This window comes from Nicotiana tabacum, chromosome 4 (assembly GCF_000715075.1).
Source record: "Nicotiana tabacum cultivar K326 chromosome 4, ASM71507v2, whole genome shotgun sequence".
NCBI classification, from domain to species: domain Eukaryota; kingdom Viridiplantae; phylum Streptophyta; class Magnoliopsida; order Solanales; family Solanaceae; genus Nicotiana; species Nicotiana tabacum.
Window position 1 is genome coordinate 5,597,428 of NC_134083.1, and position 22,730 is coordinate 5,620,157.

The 22,730-nt window shown below is 35.6% G+C and overlaps 1 protein-coding gene and 1 pseudogene across 5 annotated transcripts; both read right to left on the reverse strand.

Moving 5' to 3' along the window:
* Positions 1 to 1,935: 1,935 nt before the first annotated feature.
* LOC107788566 (uncharacterized) lies at positions 1,936 to 10,186 on the reverse strand (annotated as a pseudogene).
* A 3,041-nt stretch (positions 10,187 to 13,227) lies between these two features.
* Positions 13,228 to 21,707, reverse strand: LOC107788567 (serine/threonine protein phosphatase 2A 55 kDa regulatory subunit B beta isoform). Of its 5 annotated transcripts, none has more exons than XM_075251299.1 (14): positions 21,189 to 21,707; positions 18,653 to 18,756; positions 18,460 to 18,558; positions 18,088 to 18,207; positions 17,524 to 17,730; positions 16,675 to 16,766; positions 16,458 to 16,576; positions 16,197 to 16,320; positions 15,887 to 16,010; positions 14,557 to 14,625; positions 14,376 to 14,467; positions 14,214 to 14,291; positions 14,052 to 14,119; positions 13,228 to 13,936 (listed from the first exon to the last, which is right to left on the reverse strand). In XM_075251299.1, the coding sequence occupies exons 1-14, from the start codon at positions 21,304 to 21,306 to the stop codon at positions 13,800 to 13,802; spliced, it is 1,551 nt and encodes a 516-aa protein (XP_075107400.1). In that variant the 5' UTR covers positions 21,307 to 21,707; the 3' UTR covers positions 13,228 to 13,799. The 5 variants fall into 5 exon arrangements, with proteins under 5 accessions (XP_075107400.1, XP_016465730.1, XP_016465731.1 ...); XM_016610244.2 differs by having other exon boundaries at positions 14,052 to 14,122; XM_016610245.2 differs by having other exon boundaries at positions 17,521 to 17,730.
* Positions 21,708 to 22,730: the final 1,023 nt, after the last annotated feature.

The following is a 22,730-nucleotide window of genomic DNA, read 5'->3' on the forward strand; positions in this document are numbered from 1 at the left end:
TTTTGGGACGTTCACCCTTAGGCTTACCCCTTACAGGAGGTACAGGGGGTAAAGCTCCAGATCGAGATTGACTCTGAGTTGGAGCTTGTGTTACGGGACTAGTGGGTGTTTCATCTAATTCTTCTTCCTCATTTTCTTCATCCTCATTTTCTTCGTCCTCAATAAAAATATCCTTTCCAAATTGTCTTTGTAAAGTTTCATGATCTAGTTGTTCTCCGAAATTAATATTATAACATGCGGGGAGTTGGAAAAATAAAGTTTCATCAACATGAGTCATTTCATCTATATGTTTTCTAATTATAGGAGAAGGGCTAGGATTAGGACTAGGATTAGGATTACTACTACTTTCACCTTTACTACTTTTTTTACTAATTTTTTTAAATACGCCAAATACATTTTTAGGTGCCATAATTTAAATACAAAATTAAATTTAAAAAGTTAACACAAAAATTAAAAACACAAATGAAATACAAAAATAGAACACGTAAAGTAAACACAAAAATTAAATACTAAAATAATGCGCAAAAAAATATATATTAAAATTAGGAGATGGAACGAGTGCACCGTGATTAAATATTGAAACTTGAAGAAATTGCCCAAACTATTGCTCCAAATACTTGATAAATTAATTTGAAGCTTGAAAGTTGCTCCAAATATTTGTCCAAATACTTGAAACTTATCACTTGATTGCGAGAAAATTGAGAGAATAATATAGATAGAATGAAAGGGATTTGAGAGAGAATAATTTATTTTTTTGGGAAGAAATGAAGAAGGATTGGGGTATTTATAGTAGAAAATAGGGCCAAAGTGTAATTTAATAAACTTAGGGATTATATTAAAAATTTGGGGGTAAGGGGGTGTTTTGGTGGGAGTGGGGGCCAAATATGGCCTTTTTGGCCGTTGGGAATGGCTATTTTTGCAATTATAGCCGTTGCCCAACGGCTATAATTTAAAAAAAAAGGGACGCGGGAAGGGACGGGACAGGCGGGACGGGACGGAACAGACGGGACGGGACGGGACGGGACGAAATGGGACGGAATAAACGGGACGAAATGGCCATCCCATCCCATCCAGTGTCCCGTTTAACATGGGGCCATCCCGTTTAAAATTAAGTGGGACGGGACGGGACGGGATGCGGGACGGGACCGAGACGGGACGGGACGTCCCGTCCCGTTGGACAGCCCTAGAGTAGACTGAGCTGGACCCATTAGGTTCCAATATTCAACTTTACTTTTGTCAGTATTGGTAAGTCTACTATTTAATCCAGGTTGAAAATTGGAAAATGGTTTCATATTGGACTGGATAAGTAGTAGGGACACGTATTGTCATTACATTATTATTTGTTCCAAATCAACTGGATTCTGCTCGTGCATGTATTATATGTACGAGAGCTTATTTCACTGACAATGTAAAAAACTGTTCATACAACCAGCAACATGGAAAGTAATACCTAAAACTGGTGGCAATTGAATTTGAAACTATTATAAGTTGGAACGTCTAAAAACCGGATCAAATACTTATGTAGCAGAAATAGATAGAAAACACACATCAATTCATCAAATATAATACAGTCCTAACATCTTTATAGAAACTACATAGAAATCACATTCTAGTTCTACTATTTTGCTATATTTACACACATGATAGATTAGACTAACCATTACTATGTTGTTCGGATTCTTTAAAAATGTTGCCGCACCCGTGTCGAATCCTTCAAAAATGCACTACTTTTGGAGGATCCGACATGCACCCAACGACATTTTTGAAGAGTCCGAACAAAGTAGCCGACCAAAATCTTCCCTGCTGCTTCTGTTTTGTGTACAATGGCGTAAAGTTCAATTACACAACACGCGCAACGCACAAATATCAAAACACCACCCTAATATCTGCAGTATATATACACTCTACACAACTGATAATTAAGAGGGATGTAGCTCACTTGGTCCACCAATGAAGAAAATCTTTTCTACGATTAATTTTCTTCTGAAGCTGCAGTCTACCATAGAGCAATGCCTCTGCTGTCGGAGGACAACCCGGCACGTAAATATCAGCGGGAACAATCCTATCGCAGCCCCTCACTACCGAGTAAGAGTAATGGTAATAACCACCTCCATTCGCACAGCTTCCCATCGATATTACACACCTCGGTTCTGGCATCTGATCATATACCCTAGGCATTATTCAAACAAATAAACTATTTAATTTGAGGTGGCAAAGTAGCTCATTGAGCCAAATTTATCAATCTTATGCGAGTCAAAATAGATGAAACCAATAAATGAGTCGAGACTCAACTCACTTGCTTGAATGAAAATGTTAAGTACTGTGGGTCCCAGCTATTTATACGCTAAGTGTAATTAGTTGTACTTTGTTAGAGTTACTTGTAGTTTGTTAAAGTTAGTCAATTCTGTATAAATAGGACAATGACTAAGTGATTGTAATTACAATTCATTTTTCTCTCCATTGAAGATGAATAACACAAAGCTTCATTCCCAGTCTTCTTCTTCTTCTCTCATCTTCTAGAATCTTAAGTTCCTCCATGGCTAGAGCTTCTTAACATGGTATCAGAGCTTGGTGCTCGTCTCTCTAAAGCTCTGCTGTGATAGAACTAGAGTAATTTGATTGCATTGCTAGCTTCTCAACCTCATCGATCGATCGAGCTATTTCTTCAACACAGAAGACTTCTCACTCATTCTAGGGTTTGGGAATTCTCAATTATCTCGTTGAATCACGGTCAGATCGAGACTAATTTTGTGAGAATTTAACAATTTGAAAGCTTAACTCTCAGAAGCAATTTGTCTCTGCTACAATGGCGATCAATGAAGAAACTGGTGATTCTCCATTTGCCACTTCAATTTCTACGCCAACTACAAAGCTGGTTGATCACAATCATCCTCTTTACATTCATCCTTCTGATACTCAAGGTGATGTACTCACTTCTATTCAGCTTCAAGGTTCAGAAAATTATTCAATTTGGAGTAGATCTATGAAAATTATTTTGCATGGTAAAAACAAATTAGGCTTTGTTCTAGGAACTTGTAGAAAGACTAGATACAATTCTACTTTGCATGAATTGTGGGATAGATGCAATGCTATTGTGCTTGCTTGGATAATGAACACAGTTTTACCTAGTTTGATCAGCTTTGTGATATATGCCTCCGATGCACACACTGTTTGGGAAGACCTCAAGGAGAGATTTGATAAGAATAATGCATCTAGAGCTTGTTACTTGCACAAAGAAATTACCACATTGACTGAAGGCATATCCTCTGTCTAAGTATACTATACTAAACTGAGAGAACTCTGGGATGAGTATGAAACACTAACACCACCACCTTCATGTGGCTGTGCTGAATCAAGGAAACATGTAGAACATTACCAGATACAGAAGCTATATCAGTTCCTCATTGGTTTAAACGAATCCTATGAGAATGCAAGGAATCAAGTGCTTATGACTCGACCCTTACCAAATCTGAACCAGGCCTATGCCATGACAGTAAATGTAGAAAGCCAGAGGATTAGTAGAAAAGGTGCATATGCTGAAAGTAATGATGTTGCAATGATAAGTAACAAGATGTATACTGGAGGTTACAGTGGTGGAGGACAGTCTAATATCCGTTCAAATAACTCAAATGGAAGTTACAAACCTAGGAATTCAGCTGGTAAAGCTGCAGTCTGGTGTGATTATTGCAAATACAAGGGTCACACCAGAGAAAATTGTTTCAAGCTTCATGGTTATCCATCTGATTTCAAGAATAAGAGAAGAGGGGGAGCTCCACATGCTCAAGCCAATAGTGCTATTAATTCTAGTTTTTTCATAGCCATAAGCACAGGGACAACAGGTGACAACTACTCCAGCTCCAACTCACTTTTTCACTCAGGAACAATATCAGCAAATCCTGCACTTGTTGAACAATGATAATGAGATTGAATCTGCTGCCAATGTTGTTGTTGCAGGGCCAACAGGTACTGTACATGCCTTCATGACCAATTTAGTCCATAATAATTGGATAATAGATGTTGGTGCCATAAACCATATGATTCACGGTTTGAATTTGCTAAATACTTATGATGAAATACCATAGAATGCTAGGAGTAAGGTTCATTTACCAACTGGAGAACATGTGTCTATCACTCATGTAGGTATCTGTTCTTCTTCAAGAATAAGAAAGTTAAGAACATCCTTCACATTCCAGAATTTAAGTACAACCTCCTCTCTATGTCAAAGCTCACAAAGGAATTGAGATGTCTTGCAGCATTTTACCCTGACTTCTATGTCTTTCAGGAACTCTCAAGTGGGAAGGTCTTGGGGATTGGTAAGAAAGAGCTTGGTTTGTATATCCTCAAGGCAGATGACAGACAAGTGTTCAATCAACAAGCTTCTTCTCCACTAGTATCTCTTTCTACTTCAACTGTAAATACCATATCAGATGACATCAATAAAGGTAATAACCTAGCAGATAATAAGTCATGTAATGTATCCTCCTTATGGCATCAGAGGTTAGGTCATGTTCCTTTGAAGGTTTTAAGGTCTGTGAAAGTTTTGCATGACATGCATTTTAGATAACATCATTGTACTGTGTGTCCTATAGCCAAGCAATCAAGTCTACCCTTTCCCATTAGCTCCTCTTACTCTAAATCTGCTTTTGATTTGGTTCATGGTGATGTTTGGGGGCCTTATAGAGTACCTACTCATGATGGAAAAAGGTATTTCTTAACTCTAGTAGATGATTACTCAAAATACACTTGGCTTTTCTTACTGCACTCTAAGTCAGATATTGTTGAAGTATTGAAAAACTTTATAGCACTAATATTCACACGGTTTGATAGCAAGCTTAAATGCTTAAGAACAGACAATGGTACAGAGTTTCTCAATGATCAACTACAAACCTTATTGAAAAATCAGGGTATTGTACATCAAACCTCTTGCATATACACTCCTCAACAGAATGGAATTGTTGAAAGAAAATACATGTCCATCTTGGATATGGCCAGAGCTTTCAGATTTCAAGCCCACTTGCCTCTCAGATTCTGGGGAGAGTGTGTCTCTACTACAGTCTATCTCCTGAATAGATTGTCTACTGTTGTGCTACAAGGCAAATCTCCATTTGACAAACTTTCCAAAGGAGTCCTTCTCTACAACATCTGAGGGTCTTTGGAAGTATGTGTTATGCTACTCAGGTGAGAAAAGGTGATAAATTATGTCCCAGAGCAATCCCTGTTGTGCATATGGCCTACTCATCCTCACAAAATGGTTATATTCTCTATGATTTGTGCTCCAAAAGGTTTTTTGTTAGCAAGGACACTGTCTTCAAAGAAGAAGTGTTCCCATTCAAATATATATCTTCAGGTGCATCACTTTTGTTCCCTATACTGGAGCTTGTAGAATAGCCAACTCAGTCAGTTATTGTTCCTAATGCTACTTCCACACCAGCAGGATCTCCAACTCTCAACAATACTGATGTCGTTGACCCCATCTCAGTATCTCACTCTCCTAGTCACTCTCATTTACTCTCACCAGTGTCTCCTACTACTTTAGCTTGTGAACCATCTGCTCCTTTTGTGTCACTCAGGAATCTTCAAGACTCACTAAACCACCCGTGTGGCTAGCTGACTATGTAGTTCCACCAAAGAAGTCAATTTGTCCTTATCCTATGATCAATCATGTGGCATATGATAATCTGTCACCTAGCTATAGATATTCTCTGGCTGCATTCTCAGCCATTGTGGAACCTAGGTCCTTTGCAGAAGCCACCCAAGACCCTAAATGGGTTGAGGCTATGAAGGCTGAGATCACTGCTCTTGAAGAAAACAATACTTGGTCCATTGTCTCTTTGCCTCCTAGGAAGGTTCCTATAGGCTGCAAATGGGTATTTAAAGTCAAGTACAAATCTTCTGGTGAAGTGGAAAGGTACAAAGCCAGACTGGTAGCTAAAGGCTACAGTCAACAGGAAGGTTTGGATTATACATAAACCTTTTCTCCAGTGGATAAAATGGTCACTGTCAGAGCTATAGTTCCCTTAGCTGCTGCTTCTGGTTGGTATGTGTTGCAGATAGATGTTCTAATGCTTTTCTTCAAGGAGACCTTCTAGAGGAGGTGTACATGTATGTTCCTGGTGGATTTTCATGCCAGGGGGAGTGTCAGCAGGTATGCAAACTCCATAAGTCATTGTATGGATTGAAACAGGCTCCTAGACAATGGAATCTGAAATTAACTGAAGCTTTGGTTGATATGGGCTTTGTTCAATCTCACTATAATTACTCTCTTTTTACACAGAAAGTAGCCTCAGACTTGGTTGTTATTCTAGTTTATGTGGATGATCTCCTGGTAACTGGAAGCAATCTAGAACTAATAAAACAGATCAGGAAAAGATTACAAGAGAGGTCTAAGATGAAAGACCTTGGTGAACTCAAATACTTTCTTGGTATTGAGTTTTCTAGATCTCAAGAAGGCATAGTAATGTGCCAAAGGAAATATGCTCTTGAACTTGTGTCAGAGCTTGGACTAGCAGAAGGTAAGCCAGCAGCTACACCTCGTGAATTCAACCATAAGCTCGCATCCATTGAATTTAACAAGGAAATACCAAATAACAATACCACATAGGATAAGGAACTTGAAGAAAAAGGAAGTTATCAGAGGCTAGTTGGCAGGCTGTTGTACTTGACCATGACAAAGCCTGACATTGCCTTTGTGGTTCAAGTACTCAGCCAATACATGCATGCACCTAAGTTGTCTCACATGGAAGTTGCCTTAAGAGTAGTGAGGTATATCAAAACTACACCTGGCCTTGGACTGTTCATGCCTGCTAAAGCATACAAGCAGTTAATTGCATATTATGACTCTGATTGGGGTGCTTGTGTGGAGACCAGGAGGTCAGTGATTGGCTATGCAGTAAAGTTTGGTGAAGCACTGATATCTTGAAATTCCAAGAAATAAGGAACTGTATCTAAAAGCTCTGCTAAAGCTGAATTCTGGAGCATGACTTCTACTATAGCAGAGGTGGTAAGGCTAACAGGACTTTTCAAGGAATTGGGAACTGATATAGAGCAGCCTATACAGCTTCAATGTGACAGTAAAGTTACTATACAAATTGTTGCTCATCCCATTTTCCATGAAAGAACCAAACACATTGATATTGGTTGCCATTTTGTGAGGGAAAAGATTGTACAAGGCTTAATTCAAACATGATACATCAGAACAACAGAACAACTGGCAGACTTGTTAACTAAGGGACTGTGCAAGCCACAACATGAGTATCTCGTAGGCAAGCTGGGGATGAAAGAAATATTTCATCCCTCAGCTTGAGGAGGAGTGTTAAGTATTGTGGGTCCCAGCTATTTATACACTAAGTGTAATTAGTTGTAGTTTGTTAGAGTTAGTTGTAGTTTGTTAAAGTTAGTTAATTCTGTATAAATAGGACAATGACTAAGTGATTGTAATTACAATTCATTTTTCTCTGCGTTGAAGATGAATAACACAAAGCTTCATTTCCAATCTTCTTCTTCTTCTCTCATCTTCTAGAATCTTCAATTCCTCCATGGCTAGAGCTTCTTAATAGAAAATGAGTTTAATCCAAAAGAATCATAACATATCATGACCCAACACGCTCAACCGGACTCATCCTCTCCTCCTTTTTCATTTTATATTTTTAAAAAATGTGGAAGCAATATTTGTCTTAAATATAAGCTTAAATTCTTTTAACTTATGTAAGTCTCAATCTCCAAATTTGGTTATAAGGTAGTATTCTCTCCGTTTCAATTTAGATGAGATAGTTTGATTCGACACGGAGTTTAGGAAAAAAAGAAGAGTTTTGAAACTTGTGATCTTAAAAACTTAAGGGTAAAAGTTTTGTGGGGTCATGACATTTATATGGTTATAAAAGCTTCATATTAAAGGTAAAATGGGTAAAATGAAGAGTTTAAAGTTGAATTATTTTTAATTGTAGAAATCGGTCATTCTTTTCGGACTAATAAGGAAAGTGTATCGTCTAAAATAAAATATGGGAGTAATATATTTGTCCTAAATGATTTGACAGATCATTTCGAGCTTACACCATTTTGACCAAATGGTTTGATGGATCACGTCGAGTTTAACCAGTTGGTCGAGTCAACAAACCGATCATAATCCACCCTTATAAAATTGGCAACTTCGACGAGTTACTTAAAAAGGCCAATTTTGCCACCCCTACGCCTTGTTACATTTTCTTAACCTAATTTTTGGTATAACACAATCCATTATAGATTGACCAAGTAGTTACCTTCGCATGGTAGGAGCCATTTTATTGGTAAGTGTACCAGCAACAATCATGCAATCGGACTGTCTCGGGCTGGGTCGGAATATGATACCGAACCAATCCAAATCATACCTGGACGCACCGGTATGCATCATCTCAACAGCACAACAAGCCAGGCCGAAAGTCATGGGCCATATGGAGCCACATCGGGCCCAATTCATCAAGTCGTCTACCTTAGAATCACATATTCTACAGCTTTAGGTAGCGTCGGCGACGGCGACGTTTTTGTCGCCGGTGGATGTGAACTCCCGACTTCTGCCGGCGGCGTTGAGGATGAAGCCGTGTGAGATGGCAGAGATAATTTTATTGATGGTCATTGAACTTTTGTGTTTGTTACCCAAAAGTCACTTTTCTTTTCTTTTTTTGTTACGTAAAAATCATTTAACTTTGTGTTCGTTACTCAAAAGTCACTTTTCTTTCTTTTGTTACACAAAAATTATTTTACTTTGCTCTAGTTATTACAAAAGTCACATTTGCAAGATTTTATAATATGTTTACTTGAAAAATCTATTATGCCCTTGATATTATATAAATCTTCATATTTATATAATACCTTCTATATTATATACTATATAATATATTTTTACCTAGGTATTTTATTTATAACTAAAATAACTTAATACTATTTTATTTATTATTTTTATAATATATTCGTACATTTAATTTTTTCTTAACGTTAATTTTCAAGATATATTGGTAGCGTTATTAAATTTGTCAGTAACTTTACTATGAACAAATCTCAAGTCAACGTTCTTAACTATGCCTAATGAAATATTTTTAATAATAATTATAAAATCAAAGCTCACAGATTTATCAATCAAGCCATATTCGTTAATCCAATAAATAAAATACCAACATTTAGTAAACTCACACATCAGATTAACAGTTTCAAATAAATAATATCAACAGATAAAGCTTAAGATTTAATATTAAACTCAAATATCTTTTTAAAAAAAATTAAAAGTTTTACTGACTATAAAAAACTATCATTTGTTAAACAAATCTTTTTTTGTTATTTCAAATAAATATTTTTTTGTCGTTTTCATATTTGAAAATATGTTCATGCTCGAATATGATTAAACAAATTCAGTATCATGGAAAAATTAAACGTGCTACTCCAATATATTATAAAAATAATAAATAAAATAATATAAAATTCTTTTAATTATAAGTAAAATTCCTTGGTAAAAATATATTATATAATATATAATATAGAATGTATTACATAAATTGGAGGATTTATAATGTCAAGGGCATAATAGACTTTTCATGTGAAAGGTTTTATAAAATCTTGTCAAAGTGATTATCGTGATAACTAGAGAATTGTAAAATAATTTTTGTGTAACAAAATAAAGAAAAGATTTTACTTTGACACAATAATCACTTTGACAAGATAATCACTTTGACAAGATTTTATAAAATACGGGTAAAAATTAAAAATAAAATCAGTTAAGGAAAAATTAAATGTACGAATATATTATAAAAATAATAAATAAAATAGTATTAAGTTATTTTAGTTATAAATAAAATACCTAGGTAAAAATATATTATATAGTATATAATATAGAAGGTATTACATAAATATGAAGATTTATATAATATCAAGGGTATAATAGACATTTTAAGTAAAAATATTATAAAATCTGACAAATGTGACTTTTGTGATAATTAGAGCAAAGTAAAATAATTTTTGTATAATAAAAGAAAAAAAAATGACTTTTGAGTAATGAATACAAAGTTAAATAATTTTTATGTAATAAAAAAAATATAAAAAAAAATTGGATAACAAACACAAAAGTTTAATGACCATCAATAAAATTATAAGCAGCTGATCTTATGGAGGAGATTAAAACAGGACGAGAAGTTGCTGTTGACGCTTTCTGCAAAAGAGCCATAACCACAAACTGGAAAGTTCAACTATTTATTGGGAATTGGGAATTGGGCAATAGTTGCTTCGATTAATAGGATATATATGGGAAATATAAAAGTCTCAAACCGACTTGAACCATAAGACATTATTCCAAGTGATGCCTCTTTTTTCTACGTGGCATTTTCTGACAATCATCTCCTATTCGAATATACTAATTCAGTTAATTTAAATTTGTGTCACATTAAAACCTATATATCAAAATAAAACACTTTATATTATGAGTAGTTTTATTTTAATACTCGAACACGAAGAGTGTGAAGAATATAATTGATTATCCTACTACTAACACAATTTTATTGGGCAAATATTACAAGAATGATGATAAATGAATAATCATGTTTACCACAGGAAGTGACGGGACCTCCACAGAAGTATATATTATACTTATATCACTTTGACATGACCAGAATAAATTAGAGATTTGGCGATTAATTTTACATTTTATCTCTTTCTCATAAATTTTCTCTGTTCTACATGCTGGCAAGCTTACTCTATCTATAGGAATGGAGCCAATTCTCGACCAATTTATAAAAATCAGACCAAAGCATTCAATTATTGTCATTTGATCATTACAGAAATGTAACTTTCAATTTATTCTTGTTTTGACAAGATTAACAATTGCGCTTTTGCAATTGCGTTTTAGATGGGGTGAGTTCGTGAATGATGAATAAGAAGAAAGAAAAATGCTATAAAACATATAGTGAATTTTTGCATGCTACCATGACCTATCTTATTTGACATTAGTTTTATTTATCCTAAACTTGGTAGATAGCAGTAATTTTTGAGAGTCGGTTTTATGGTTTTCACTAATATTGTATATGAAGTGAGAAAAACAACACAAGCAATGCAACTAATGAATACATTGAATTTTGGGAGATTGGAGAAAAGAAGACTGCAGATAGATCAAATCAACTAAATTCGAAGAGAATTTTCTGTTTCCCAAAAGAGCTGAGATTAGTCAATTGACCCCCTACTCCAATATAATCAACAACTGCAACATTAATTAAGACAGGAACAGGCTTGAACTTATAGTCCAAGTTGTTCGGGCATTTGCATCTATATCTAATTTTTGGATCACCATTTAATTTATACCTGCTTTGCACAAAAAAATTGTAAGTGTACTCATTTTTCGGGTAACTTCAGACATACGAGCCTGAAGTAGCAAAACTTTATGTCTGAAGTTTGAACATCAGAATTTTTTGCCTCAAGTGTAGCCTTATCAAAGCAAAATTTCAATATTTTTGCCTGAAGTTTGGCCTGACTTGCAAAGGCAATCACGCAAACTTCAGTTCATAGTGCAAGGGCAAACTTTAGTTCAATTGTGTATGTCTGAAGTTTGAACTTCAGAATTTTTTGCCTGAAGTATAGCCTTATCAAAGCAAAACTTCAGATATTTTTGCCTTAAGTTTGGCCTGACTTGCAAAGGCAATCAGGCAAACTTCAGTTCATAACAAGGGCAAACTTCAGTTCATAACAAGGGCAAACTTCAATTCAATTGTGTATGTCTGAAGTTTAAACTTGAGAATTTTTTTGCCTAAAGTGTGGCCTTATTAAACAAAACTTCAAAATATTTTCGCCTGAAGTTTGGCCTAACTTACAAAGGTAATCGGGAAAACTTCACTTTATAGTACAAACTTCAGACAAATTAATCTAAAGTTCTTCAATTTGTAGTGCAAACTTCAGGACAAAATCAGCTTGATATATTTGAACTTCAGATAGTGCAAACTTCAGACAATTTGTAGTGCACATTTCCACATCAGTGATGTTTTGAGATTTTCAACTTTTTGCCCAGCAATATATAACATAACCTGGAATTTTGAGAGCCCCTTATACGGCTAGAAACAATAGGTAATGCAAGCAACAAAAATAGAATTCAAGGGAAAACGGCCAGCTCAAAATCACTTGTATTCGTTTACACTATTTATCTCAAAAGCACAGCCTCTCTGAAAAGGAAAAAAATGCAATGGGTTTGGTCAGATCCTAAATCGAACTGCTCTCAACCTCATCAGAAAAGAAGAGGAGGAAGAAAGGAGCGCATAAGTCGGGAGAAAGAAGAGGAGGCATCTAAAATTATCAAAATTAGGGTATAGGTTAAATAATTTTAAAAACATGGGTATAAGTTAAATGGGGACGACCAAATAGGACGCCCCGTGCAATTTTTACAAGTTGTTTTGTATTTCATGGGCTTGACAATAAGGAGTGTATAAGAATAATGTTGAATATGGTGTATTAGTAATGCAGGGATTAGTAATGCAAGCATTAGTTATGCAGAGGTTATTTTTTGTACACAGTTTGGTGTGGTGTATTAAAAATTAAAATGCATTGCATAATTTTTTAAAAAGTTAATTGTTACAAAAATACCCTCTATATTCTTTAGCTTTAAGGGACTTTAATGATAATTTTATCTTTATCATGGTAATGCATGCATTAATAGCCTTGGTATTACTAATGCCATGGTTTGCATTAGCTATACATAGGATAATACCAAATAGGATGTATAACTAATGCTTGTATTAGTTATACATAAGTTGAAAAAGTGAACCAAACAAAGTATTACTAATACACAAACGCCAAAGCTAATGCATGCGTTATTTTCTCTAATGCACTCTACCAAACGACCTCTAAATATATCAGCTACTTGATAAAACAAGGAGAGTGGCTTCGCTACAAAATTGGTTCCACCAATCGCAGTGTTCAAAATGGTGAGCAAACTCTACGTGTGAAACGCCAAATGATAATATGTTGACATGAGCATCAATTCATTTCAAATAAGGGCAAGACAAGAACGCAAACTCTTTTAGTTATGATTCTGATCAATTGGAAAGTATAACGGAAAGATACAATATATTATGCGAGCATGCAACATACAAGCATAGCAAAACTTGATTGCCAGGTAAAGGTTCCATTACAAGGCTCCGGCAGCAAAGCAAAAGTGCGAAAAATTACCAACTCCAGTGCAATATAAGAATGTAAAACAATCGAGATTCCAAAGGAGAAGACAAGTTATGCAATGCCAACTTCACTTCCCAAAAGCAAAAAATACAGATAAATAAATGACAGTGTCCTTCAACTTCTTTTACAGAAAAAATTTACTTTAGTTAATAATCTATAACAAAAGGCACACTGATTTATCCTACAAAAAATAATGCTATCCAAGAAAATAAGTTAAACATCCTGCAAGTTAGCAGCAGCTCTTTTCCACCAACATTCCCAGTAAAAACTACATTTACCTTAAAAACTAGTGGCAATTTTTGCACATTCCATTAGTTTCTGCTTGTAGGAGAACTACAACGACATTTTTTCCCTACTTCGACCCAATATAATAATAAATTTAAAAGAGTGAAGCAGAAAATGAGAAGGGGATAAGAACGCGAGGTCATCAGTCTGCTGACAAAGACAAAGTTGCTTCGAGTGGAATCTTTCATCCACTTCTGCACCTCGACATCAAAGACATGTTACAGGTTGGAGGCACCTGGAAGTGATATAGTAGAACCTCAAGCTGCTTCTGAAGAAAGCGTTTCTCGCAAAGCAACCTGAAAAAATGCTATCCAAGAAAACTACATTCCTCCTGTTAACACTTATGCGTAATACATATACAAGCTGTTTGCAGCGGCACAGGCAATTGAATTTTCAGTTGGATGCCATGCTAGATGGAGGAGCTTTGTTGTGAAATCAAATGAATTTCCATTTGCATCAACCCCTGGACTCTCTGATCCTGTAATGCAAATAAATAAATTCCAGTATATTTCGTCATGGTGAACAAATTTTCAAGTAATAAGAAAGTATAAACATGACTTATTGTCAAGTGCATATATGAATATAATGCATACCTCTCCTGACGACACGTGTTATGCTACTGCTCAGGGACCTGGAAGGCCTTAAAGGGGTCTGCACTTGTCTTCTGGAGGAGAGCAATCAATGTAAGTCAGACACCACAACAAACAACATTTAAATCCTTATCTGTTAACGTGGCGAAAATACAATATAAGTACCTCATGGGGTTTTTGCTAGCTTCCAGTGTAGTAGCTTCAGTAGTCCCCGCAGCACAACCAAACACACGGAAAAGATTGCTGAAGTCATAGTAGTTATTTGTCAACAACTAAATCAGCAGTGAAGAATAAAAGGAAAAACAAAATAGATTACGGTCTACACACCTATAAGAACCAGTTGCTACTCGCAGCCCATCACCACTAAGGCAACACTCGAACTTATCAAAAATGGAGTCGTTCTCATATAAATCACATAGCTGCATACCAGTAGAAAATTACATCTCTGATCAGCTAAGCCACAAACCAAACATAGTCAAGTAACATTTTGATGCAGATAGTAATTCACCTTTGGTCTCAAATATTCATGAACCTGGAAGGTTGATACTGGACCAGAATCCATATTTATGTCCCATAGCTGAAAAGCAAGGTGAGTTCAGTAACAAGGAACACATATTGTCCATACAAAGAGGTTCTGCTCATAGAGATGGGAAAGCATACAAACATGGAAGACCGGTGGTCCTCCTAACATGAAGCTGAAAAAGAAAAGACCCAGCTTGAACTTGCAAACAATAAGGAGCAACTATATTTAAGTTACAAAAATTCGAGGTCTTGATCTACTTTAACTCTAAGTAGTTTAGCAAAAACATGCAAGCATCAAACAGTGGAGCGCAGCATGTTAAATAAAACTAGGCATAGATAATAGAGCTATATTTAGCAGCACTCAGTAAACTTGTTTAAGATAAAGTCAGAGTAGTTCCTATGAAAGAACTGACTAGATATGCAAGGAATAATATGCATATATCAATCAAAGGGAGGAGGCTCAAAGAATCATTTGTATCCATTCCACTGTATTCAGGTTCATCGCATTCCAAGTTTCCAACACTAAATAATTTGTCTTCTAAGGCAATAGAATGCATATACAAGGGAAGAAAAGTACTCAACATTCAACTACCTAAGTTCCAAAATCAGAGGTCAACGAACATGGAATACATCTATATTATGTTAGAAACTAATTTTCAATCCATCATATTGAACATAAGTGAGAAAAAATGAAATAGAGGATAACGAGAGGTTTCTACCAAGATTTGTTTAGAAAAATTTGAAAACTTTTGTTCATCAATCATAAAATTAAGCTCTCAGGAACTTACAACTAGCACAGAAAAGAAATTCTGAATGCAAAATTTTCCAAAAGGTATTACAAGGATCAAAGAAGAACACCAAAATCAACTAATACAAATAAAAGTCAAAACTTGGAAGCACCATGAACATGAACTATGTTGAATGCACAACTAGAAGCCTCATAGTAGTTCTTTTTTTGTAGTAACCCACGAACCCTAGGAGAACATTAAGTGCACTCCAGAGTATCCATATCATATTACCATATTCAATGCAATATCAACTGAGTGAGGTTCTCCATCAGATCATGGGGATAATGATTATTAGAAATGAAACGCAAAAGAGCTGGAGATATTGTTTCCAAGAAAGGCCACGGAGCTTGCCATGAGCCACACGCTAATGCCACCTCATTGGAACTATGCTATAGTTTACAAAGCTTTTATAGATCAAATAGTGCCTTCAACAAGTATAAGGAACATGAATGCGAAGTACACACTGCAATTGGTGCAACTCTCAAAATACTCTATAGGTATCACAAAAGAAAAGTAAAAGAAACCAACCTTTAGGGTCATATAGTCACGACTGAGTATGTATCTTCCATCCTTAGAAAATTTAATATCTGAAATTGAAGCAATTATCTCGGTGAAAAAAGATCTTGAACCAGGTGCTTCTTGTTCCTCAAACCTGCATACAAGGCACCAATGTTTACAATTTATTAAAGCTATCAGCAAGTAATTTGAAATACATATCCTGCTTAGCAAAAATATCTCTATTCCAGAATATCTTCATCCATCTTTCATATCTTCTGCTGGACAAGGACACCTTTTAAAAGAAGAGCAATAATACAAAGAGACAAAGAGAGATACTTACAATTTAGAATGTGAGTCGCATAAAGCTGACTGCCGCAGATCTATGAGACGAATTGACCCTTTTGAACTACTATAAGCTAAAGTGTTACAGTGAGTAGGATGAAATTCTGCTGAAGTTATCACCTCTGGAATAAATAACATGTGGTTAAAGTCGAAGCATCTATTGAAAAAACAAAAGGCATATTGCAAAATTAAATGAAATGAAAGAAAGAATAATGACCCAGTTAACGTGCCCAAAACAAAGGAATTGAGGAAAAATTACCAGTTAGATCTTCCATATTTGTCGGCTTGACATCAACAATGTTGAAACTCTGATTGCTTATTTCCAAGTTCCAAAGGTTTATCCGGAGATCGTCAGCCGATATAAATGTTTCGCCGTCACTGAATGGAAAAGGAGAAGGCCAGACAAATTACCATGAGCCCGCATAAACCAGAAAACACAAAATGGAAAAGCAAAACTACAAGAGCAAGATCTTCACCTGTTATTTGAAATAGAGTTGATATGATAGTCATGTGCATGAGCATACACTCTTCTGCACCTTGCAACAAGGCTGGTCTCATTACTTGTAACCTATGATTAACATTCCACATTTAGATCCAAATAGAGTAGTAATGAGGACATCATATCAAGTTAAAAACGCAACAACTGTCTTAGGGAGAGGGGACGCAATGCAGCACCTAAATTCTTCTACCAATCAAAGAAAAAGATTTAAGGCACGGAGAACGCATACAGATTCCAATATCGTCTGAGGATTTGAAGATAAAACGTGTGTATCCATACCATGAAAGAGAAATCAAAGACATATACAAAAGCACATAACGCATGATCATAAGAGTCCTAGCTTATGCACATAACAAACATATTTATAGATATATTTTTTAGAAGGTAACAGATTTTATATACAAATTTATAATATATATATATACACACACACTTCAACATCTGTCAACTTTTCACCCTGCATGAGAACTTGGGTGCACAATTAACTATGTTAGACTTAAAGTATTTGTTTTACGACTAAAGACAGCCACTAGAACTAGTAGAAACTAGAAGTAACAGTCTTCAAAATAACCAGGAGTCTGGGAACACCATATACATTGCTCCACTCAGGTTGTGACTTCTTGAGATCTGTGTCTCTATAAATTATCCAATATCCAAAATGTATCTTGACATTGCACATGGAGTTTCCTTTTCCATGTAACCTTAAGTACATTGATTACAGACACTAACTAACATGCTTGGTAGATTAAAATCGTAATGCACAGCCATAATTGACATTCCAAAAACAATCGAACATACAGGACATATATAGCTTAAGTACAACTACCACAGGTAAACGTAATGAGGAAATGCCCCCAGGTGGAAACGACAAATCATTGCTCAAGCAATTGAAAGATCTATCTGCATTGCCCCCATTTGCAAGACACTGCTTTGGACTGGAAGAAACACTAGAACTGGCCACACTGCCATTCCCAACAGCCCTGGGAGGATCAATAGTCATATCGGATAGCTTCTTAACTTTCTTCTCTTGGACCTGAATCAGGAAAAGAAGTAGCAAGAACCTCAGCACACTGATAAGGAACCCACAAAAAAGGATAGCCACCAGAAGAATGCTTTACAGATAGACAGTTTCAAAGGTGCATCGTAGGTCAACTCTCAACTAGCATCTCAACAACAATCAGTACAGCTCTCCGACACACTTGAAATTAACAAACAATATTGCTCATCAATGCAACAGAAAAATTATATATTGAGCCATGGAATGTATAGAAGAATAATACTTATTTTTTGAGAAGAAGAATAATACTCATTTTTTTTTTACCTGAATAAACTGGGCAAGTTACACTGAATTAAAGAATCATAGAAAAGCAAATCGGATGAACTAAGTTACCTTCCAAAACTTTATGGTTTTGTCGTTGGTAGATAGAAGAAAGAGTGCACCATTAGGCGATTGGCACCAACGGATTTTGTTGATTTTCTCCTCAATCTCCAAACTCTTCAGATAATCAAACTGAACAGAAAGGTGCAAAGGAAGAAATTAGAATTCTACTTGAAGCAAGAAAAGGAGGAACACAAAGCAGATGGGGAATGAGAAATAGCAGTGGGATGCAATTCACCCCTTCAAAGTTTCATCTTCACAGGAAAATGGCAGCTCAAATTGGCAAATACATAAGAACCAGGAAAATAAGATTCTCCTTAAGTTCTTCTATCACAACAAAAAGGAAGAATACAGAAGAGCGAACAACAAAGAACCGGCAGATACCTCAGGTTCATGGCTTTGAAATTCTGTCTTGTAGCGGAACTCTGGATGGCGACTCACAGGATAGTCCATTCTCTCAAGCTCTCTTCGACTACCAATATGCTAAAGCAACACAACGCAAAAGGAGAGACATGATCAGAGAAAACAACCTCCAATTTTTAATAAATCTTCTGAACTGCACTGTGAAGATACCCACCTCTTTTGTATCAGTCCTTTCAAATAATACCACCCTACCCCCACGATCTCCAGTAGCAAGATGGTCACCAGTTTTATCGAACTCAATTGCGGAGATGATATCAACTGCAATAATAAAGACAGAAAATAAATCATGACATTCAAAAAATAAGTGTACTAAACATAATGCAGAGAGAGCAAAGCACATGCTCTCATAGTTGCAAACTCCCCATGCAACTGGAAGTGGTACAGCTGCATCGTCAAGGCACTTCAGATTAATTTGCAGTACAAAATTTATATTGAAAAATTCTGTTTCTGAATTAAGCTAATGTACAGATCCTATCACAGTCTAACAGTTTTAGGTAGAATGAACTGCCCACTGTTACTACTCAAACCATGCCACCCATACGACATGGAGCACAAGATGAGTGTAATGTAGATGAATTCATGTACAGGTTCTACAAGCATTTGTTTCTGTTCCTTCATATCCGTTCTACATATTGCTGGTTAAAGTAAATCATCAAAGAAACAATTGAATGATTGCCAGCACTAACAGGGGCAAAATCAAAATCTAAAGCCATGCTTGAGCCAAACTAAATAAGCAACTGTATATATAGGAAAGAACCATTTCTAAAATGTTGCTCACGAATCTGAACTAGGGAATAAATGTGGAAAAAGAATAGTGAAATTGATGCAGCCATGGATTTGGCAGTTCGGAACACAAGGTCTTATTGCTGAAAAAACTAAAAGCACTCACATCGTATATGTGTGTGCCTTTTATAGGCAGTAAGAAGACAAACACAAGTCAGAAAAGACAATTCCATGTACTAGGACTTCAGCCACCACATGTCTTGGTATTAGGCAGGCAAACTCCAATGATCAAAAGATTAGGTATATGAACGTGCCTTTAGAGGCAATAAAAAGACAAACAGGAATCAGAAAAAGCAACTTCCATGTACTTTAACTTCTGAAATGACATGTGTCGTTATTAGGCAGGAAATTCCAATGACCAAAAGATTAATAGTCAGTGCCAATTTCATTTTGCAGCACACGGTCTGCATATTTCAGACAAATAAAGCATGAGGCTGAAGTAAAAAATAAAAAATAAAGACGCAACAGTAGAAGGCAAGACAAAGAAGCTTGAGTGTGGTATAAACTTCAGAAAAATGGACTTTGATGCACACCATGAATCATGATATAGGAAAAGAAGTCTCATGGATCAAGAGGCTGAATCAAGAGATCCAGATTCAGTTTCATTCTGAAAACTAAAACCCTATGCAAATGAGGCAAAAAGGCATCAAGTCAATCCAACTTCCCATTATCCTCCACTGCATAACTTTTCATTCTAATAGACTTGAGTAGCCATTTACGAGAAGCAACAATATTCAATACCTTCTATTGAAGGTCATGAGACTTATCACTCCCATATTGGATATTAAGAATAATCATAAAAGGGGGAAGCCAAAGCAAAAGGGTAGCATTTACAATGTGCTACAAGCATTCAATCTACACCTACTTTGCTTGTATGCCCTCTTCAACTTAGTTTACGAAAGGACAACCATATCTATAGTAATCTATATTGAGTTACTGACTCACAAATCAAGAGTTGAATGACCCCACTCCCCTAGGCATTGCATATAGTACATATCTTGAAAACAAGAGAGCAGCTTGGATGTGAACTGGTCTAAGGGGAGCCTTATCAGATATAAAAGACATTTCATACAACACATTGGAGTGCTTTATAAGAAAGTCACAACCTTTTACTGTTCTACAGCAGGATAGACATCAATTCGCATCTTCCTCAGGACAGTCTATTGTATATGCATGTTATGAGCAACATCAAATCTTTCCACAATTTAGGCGAAGGGCGGTATCTATCCTGAGCATTTTTACCCGACATATGTCTACCTATACATAGTGGTTTGAGATGAGGGAGTTGCCCAGCATCGTGCCTTAGAGCTCAAAAGTTTAATGAGCGGAGCTAAAAGAATGTTTGGTGAAAGCGTGAATACTGACCAAAGCAGAGTGGTAATACAAGATTATACAGCCACTTACACCCCATGATTTACATTTGTGCATACATAGTTCACCACTTGTAAGCACCAAGAAACAAGTGAAGATAGCATACTGTCCTTTGACAAGATGCTTGCATCAAAGGCAAAAACCTATACTATATAGTCCTCTACTAAATTGAGAACATCTAAATTGAAAACATTGACAGACTACACTCAAAAAACAATCATCTAGATCTGGACTTAAAGAATTCTCTAATAGCACAGTAGATGAAATATAAGTAAATATAAACTTATTAGAGTTCACTAGGTACTGTTCTCAATTGGCTAAAATCCCCATCACTCAATCAAACCTGCGACCGAAATCTAACAGATTTGCGCCACTCGCCCATTAATAACTTCAGTATTGTCTCAATTGACTACCACATAACCGATCAAAAACGGATAGCCAAACCCTAATAGCGATATAGACACCAAAGCAAGTATGGATCCAAAGGTAACAGAGGATTTAAGTATGATAATAACCAAACAAAAATAATAATTTACCTTCCTGAACTTCTTCGCCGGCCGTACGCTCACCAAATACCTGAGAGAATTTCCACTCAAGCGGCGGTGGTGGACCCGCCGGAGCTGCCGCGACATCTCCACCATCACCACCGTTCATCTTCCTTGTTTTTTTGTTAAATTTTTTCCTCAATAAGCAAATAGAGACGAATCAAATCGAACAAAGCAACAATCGGATGAAGACAAAGAAGAAAATTATATCAATTCATGTAAAAGCGATCGCCTTTAGGTTTTTACGGAATCGCCGTCGTGATGAGAAGATCCTAACTTCATAGAAAAATGTATTCAACCATTACAACTTCCCAAACATTATCAAAGAGCACATGCTTTTCCAATTCCAGATTGATTCTGGATTTTGTTTTTTCTTTTTTCTCCTATCTCTGTGATGGGATTGGGGAAGGAGAAAATAGAGAATTTGCCGTTCTTTTGCCTTCCACTTCTTTCTCTGTCTAAGCTCTATCAATAATACATTCTCTCTCTCTCTACTCACCTTTTTCTTTTTATTTTTATTTTATTTTACTTAAGCCCTGCTAATTTTACCCACTTTCTGATCCCAATTGGTCACACCGTCGCATTGACAAAGAAATTCTTAAATTTGTCCAAGTACGGTCTGAGATTGAGCAATTTTACTTTTAAGAGATAAATTGATTTAGTTACCTCATAGTTAAGAAAAAAATTAATATTGGCCTAACTTTCCTAATAAAGCTTCGATCAAATATTAAATTTAAGTCATAATCAAAAGTAAATAGATAAATTTAAACTTTATTTCTAAAAAATTAAAATATATGGAGTATACCGCTTCATATTGAATATTTATTAATAACAAGAACGAATATGAGATGATTTGCAAATAACAAAATATAAATGGATCAAAAGTGAATTTGATTGAAAGATAAATGGGACAAGTGCACAAATATCCGTTTGGAGCACCCCTTATTTAGCGAATAGCTAAAATTATAAAGTATAGAGTATTTAACCATATCATAATCAGCTTTAGACATATAGGACTAAAGTTGAAAATTCTCAGATAGCCTAACTTCATATTCGAGAGAAATTAAATTAAGCAATTTGGAATAAGTAATGAGCAAATTAAGGAAGAGCTCGTGTGCTATTTGTGGGTCATGTGAGTGACCATGACGGCAGGTGAGGTTAGTGAAAAGTTATTGGGGTATGACATTGTATAGCCATTTTTAAAATAATAGCTGAAAAATATTTTTTTTATATATTTTTTTATATATACATTTTATATGTTATATACAAAAATTATATAAATTTTATATATTTTTTTGACTATCAAATGTAAATAGTTTCTGGCGCGGGTCAAAAATAAAAAAACCCAAAATTATTAGTAACATATATTTTTATTCGACTTCTGTACAGTGTGCACCACCGTTCGTTGGTGGAGGACATAAAGGTGAAGTTGCTGAATTGACGTTTATGTCCTTGTCTTTTTATCTTTACTTCAATTTCTAGTTTTGATTGAAGATGCTACTTCTTCATCTTCATTTATTTATTACCCCATAT

Bases quoted from the DNA above. Each gene is read 5' to 3' on its own strand.
- LOC107788567 (XM_016610243.2), bottom strand. From the start codon at position 21,306: ATGAACGGTGGTGATGGTGGAGATGTCGCGGCAGCTCCGGCGGGTCCA. The intron at 16,577-16,674 runs GTGAAGATCTTG...TTTTCCATTCAG, and splicing joins AACTCTATTTCAAATAACAG to TGACGGCGAAACATTTATAT. The intron at 16,011-16,196 runs GTAAGTATCTCT...CCTTGTATGCAG, and splicing joins TGCGACTCACATTCTAAATT to GTTTGAGGAACAAGAAGCAC.